The sequence below is a fragment of the Bison bison genome, unplaced genomic scaffold (genome assembly GCF_000754665.1).
Source record: "Bison bison bison isolate TAMUID 2011002044 unplaced genomic scaffold, Bison_UMD1.0 scf7180017864471, whole genome shotgun sequence".
Lineage (NCBI taxonomy): Eukaryota > Metazoa > Chordata > Mammalia > Artiodactyla > Bovidae > Bison > Bison bison.
In genome coordinates, this window is record NW_011495032.1 from 18,997,823 (window position 1) to 19,002,340 (window position 4,518).

Consider the following 4,518-nt stretch of genomic DNA (forward strand, 5'->3'; position numbering starts at 1 on the left):
GGACTGTAGCTCACCAGGCTACTCTGTCCATGGGGATTCTCCAGACAAGAATACTGGAGTAGGTTGCCATGCCCTCCTCCAGGGGATCTTTCTAACCTAGGGATCAAACCCAGGTCTCCCGCATTGCAGGCAGATTTTTTACTCTCTCAGCCACCAGGGAAGCCCAAGAATACTGGAGTGGGTAAGCCTATCCCTTCTCCAGGGGATCATCCCAACCCAGGAATCAAACCAGGGCCTCCTGCATTGCAGGCAGATTCTTTACCATCTGAGATACCAGGGAAGCCCTTAGAACCACTATAGATAACTAAATTCCAATTTGTGTCTGTCCTGCTGTATGAGTATTGGACATGTTAGGTGTGATTGATTTATGCACTCATTAAACTCATTTGATGAGCCATATTTATTATCAAATTGCAAGATGAGATCATCAACAAGATTCTAGATACTGATACTCATACTGATTCTAGACACTGAGACTTATCAATCTCATAAACAACTGCTAGAAACGGAAAACCATCTTCTGATTAAATGTCAGCCACCCACAGGGGTAAAGAGGCAGAGCAAGAGTTGCCAACAGCAACTACTGAAATGCAGAGGCAAGCCATTCCCAAATTCTGGGTGGAAATAAATGCCACTAAGTCACAGGGTAGCTCTTTACCAAATCAACTACACCAACAGCTACAATAGAACCAGCATCATCAATTATGTACATAATATTTTAAAAGGAAAATCTATATCATAGTTAAGGTTGGCTAATGTCTATAGAAATTTTAAATGTAATTAAAATTTATTAAAGGCTCTGCTAATATTCTTTTATCAAGAAAACTAACTTGCTTACTTAAGATAATTCATCTTCATTACATTTCTATTTCTAATCTGAAATATAGATACATTTAAATCACAGAACTGAGTATCTGAATCCTCAAACACCAGAGATTTCTAGTTCAGTTAATACTCCCGTGTTCATAAATATGATCAAGAAACATGCCTTACTTAAAAATATCAGTCAAAAGAAACATAATTCTCTAGTCATCTGCCACTTCAAATTTTAACTACATCATGCTTATCTTAAATGCGAATGAAATTTTAAAAAATACTACCTGCTAAAATGGAATCTCATTATTGAACTCAATGTGTCCTAACTGCACTTTTCACCACATATAAATAATAAACATACTTTTATAGTTGAAATCTTATCACTAGATTTTTTACATTTCATCTAAGATCAGAGACTAGATAATTTTTAAACTACAATTTTATAGTACTTAAAAATTCTATGTGTAGTATTTAGCATCAAATTAGTAATTATACAATAAAATATAGACTATTTGATTTCTACTCAGAATTTCTTCTTATATCAGTGGTTCTCAAACTTCTTTCGGACGTGTGCACTGCATTATATTTCACGGTAAATCTTTCTTTAAAAAATTAAACATTTAAGATAAAACCAGACAAATGAAGAGCTGCTCAAATTGAAGATGGAACAGCCCACTTGCCAGCCTATCCATTCCATCTACCTTAGGGGCTCCAGGTTTGAAAACTGATCTACTTCAATCTCACCATTTTACTAACAACTCAAACTGTTCTTTAGGCCTACTGGCCTGTATTCATTTATATTTATTTTACAATTTTGGCACTTTTGCTATCTTGAATTTGCCACAAAACCCCTTAAGAATGTGCCCTCATGACTACTACAGGCTCACACACCATTTAAACTCTGTCTCAAGTATTGGATATATATTAAACAAATATGTTTGTCCAAATGCCTAATTTAAAATGGCCACACAACCCAGTTGCTTTAACAACCTATTTTTCCTTAACTTCAAGAATCTAGCATAAAGACTTCACACAGAAAAGGCAGAGTAGTATAAAAATTCTCAGCCTACAGGATTTTACAAGACATAAGTGTTTGATACTCAAATCAGTTTTTTAAGGATAATGCAACTGTTCCTCTGCTGTCAGAGAGGCTGACAACAGGGAAGCATCAGCAGAGAATGCGTGGTGCACACTGACATGAAAGCAAACATGAAGACTTTGAGGAAGAGGTGACATACCCACTGGAACCATGTCCTGGTACTGCGGCCTGCTGACTGTATTGAACGTACTCGACGGCCTGGGAAGAACTGGTGGTCCTGCATGTCGAGAATCTTCTCCTACCTGCAAACACAAGCAGTGTTTACATTCTACACTAAATCCCAGAGTACTTTACAACGGTATCCTAAGCCAAGTTGTTCAGAATACCGACAACAAGCATTGCTAAGTACCAACTGATCAGAACAGAGGCTAGCTTGAAGAGCGGACATAGGACTCTCAAAAGCTCTGCTTCAGTTGTTGAACTGAGGGGAGTGGTTGGGGTATCCATGTCCCTGAGAGGGGCCAGAGCTGTGACTACTGACCAAGCATAGAGAAGGAGCTCAATATGCCTATGGGGATGTAGATGCTGAATACATGTTCCTCTGAATTAACTTCTACCTGACCTACCTGTTGCAGGTCTGAACACAGACCTGCAACAATACATCAGAGAGAACACTTGGGTGCAACAGAATTCACTGGGGCAGTGCCAGGATATGCCTTCTTTTGGCCAAGCAAGTCAGGGAATCCCTTGCCTCAGCAGAGGAGGAGCTGAAGAGCAGCAGTCTTTGTGAGGGTTTCCGAGTTGAGTATTATCTCCTCAGAAGCAATTGTACATGCTTATTAGTGCACCCAGAGCAACAGCTCTTTTTGGTTTGAACCTCCCACACCAGCAAGCTAATCATAGCAGGTGTGGAGGAGCTAAATAGGGTTGCCCCAACCCAAATTAGTTTTTTTACCTACTATAGACTTAGAAACTCATATATATAAGTAGATAAACAAAAATGTCCATTAATAGTCTTACCAGAAAACTCTAACACTGCTTTAGCTTCTGTTTTAGCATTTTCCCCCCACGTTACAGAAATATTTCATGACAACAGTAGAACAATCATATGAGAGAGTTAAGAGAACAAGAGGCAAAATAACTTCCTGGATTTATAAATTTGTACATTTATTTTTTAATAAGTTTTTGTTTTATTTTTATATTTTTAAATTTTAGTTAATTTGTTTATTTTTAATTGGAGGATGACTGCTTTACAATATTGTGTTAGCTTCTGCCATATATCAACATGAATCAACCACAGGTGTACATATGTCCCCTCCTCCTGAGCCTCCCTCCCACCTCCCACTCCATCCTACCGTCTGGGTTATCACAGAGCACCAGATTTGAGCTCCCTGCATCCTATAGTAAATTTCCGCTGGCCATCTAATTCTACATATGGCAATGTACATGTCTCAAAGCTACTCTCTCAATTCATCCCACCCTCTCCTTCCCCTCTCGGGTCCACAAGTCTCTTCTCTGTGCCTGCGTCTCCACTGCTGCCCTGCAGATAGGTTCATCAGTACCGTCTTTCTAGATTCCATATATATGTGTCAATATGCGATATCTGTCTTTCTCTTTCTGACTTACTTCACTCTGTATAGGCTTTAGGTTCATCCACCTTACTAGAACTGAGTCAAGCATGCTCCTTTTTATGTCTGAATAATATTCTGCTGTGTATATGTATCACGACTTCTTTATCCATTTATCTGTCAATGAACATCTAATTGTTTCCATGTCTTAGCTATTGTAAACAGTGTTGTGATGAACAGTGGGGTACATGAGTCTTTTTCAATTATAGTTTCCTTAGGGTACATGGTCAGTAGTGGGATTATTGGGTCATGTGGTAGTTTTATTCCTAGTTTTTTAAGGAATCTCTATACTGTATGCAGGTCAAGAAGCAACAGTTAGAACTGGACATGGTACAACAGACTGGTTCCAAATTGGGAAAGGAGTACGTCAAGGCTATATATTGTCACCCTGCTTATTTAACTTATATGCAGAGTACATTATGAGAAATGCTAAGCTGGATGAAGCACAAACTGGAATCAAGATTACTGGGAGAAATATCAATAACCTCAGATATGCAGATGACACCACCCTAATGGCAGAAAGCAAAGAGGAACTAAAGAGCCTCTTGATGAAAGTGAAAGGGGAGACTGAAAATGTTGGCTTAAAACTCAACATTCAGAAAACTAAGATCATGGCATCTGGTCCCATCACTTCATGGCAAATAGATGGGGAAATAATGGAAACAATGGCCATCATCAAAAAATCTGCAAACAATAAATGCTGGAGAGGGTATAGAGAAGAGGGAATCCTCTTGCACTGTTGGTGGGAGTGCAAGAGGATTCTTGCACTTGGGCTCCAAATTTTCTTGGGCTCCAAAATCACTGCAGATGGTAATTGCAGCCATGAAATTAAAAAACACTTGCCTCTTGGAAGAAAGGTTATGACCAACCTAGACAGTATATTAAAAAGCACAGACACTACTCTGTCAACAAAGGTACCTCTAGGCAAAGCTATGGTTTTTCCAGTAGTCATGTATGGATATGAGAGTTGGACTATAAAGAAAGCTGAGCGCGGAAGAACTGATGCTTTTGAACTGTGGTGTTAGAGAAGACTCT

At 38.9% G+C, this 4,518-nt stretch overlaps 1 protein-coding gene across 5 annotated transcripts in view; it reads right to left on the reverse strand.

Annotated features, from left to right (window-relative positions):
• Positions 1-4,518, reverse strand: part of HECW2 (HECT, C2 and WW domain containing E3 ubiquitin protein ligase 2) — a 435,976-nt gene that overhangs the window by 74,655 nt on the left and 356,803 nt on the right. For all 5 annotated transcript variants that reach the window (XM_010860869.1, XM_010860871.1, XM_010860870.1 and 2 more), the window contains one exon: positions 2,055-2,157. In XM_010860869.1, the coding sequence (XP_010859171.1) occupies positions 2,055-2,157 (103 nt within the window). The remainder of the gene's footprint in view (positions 1-2,054; positions 2,158-4,518) is intronic.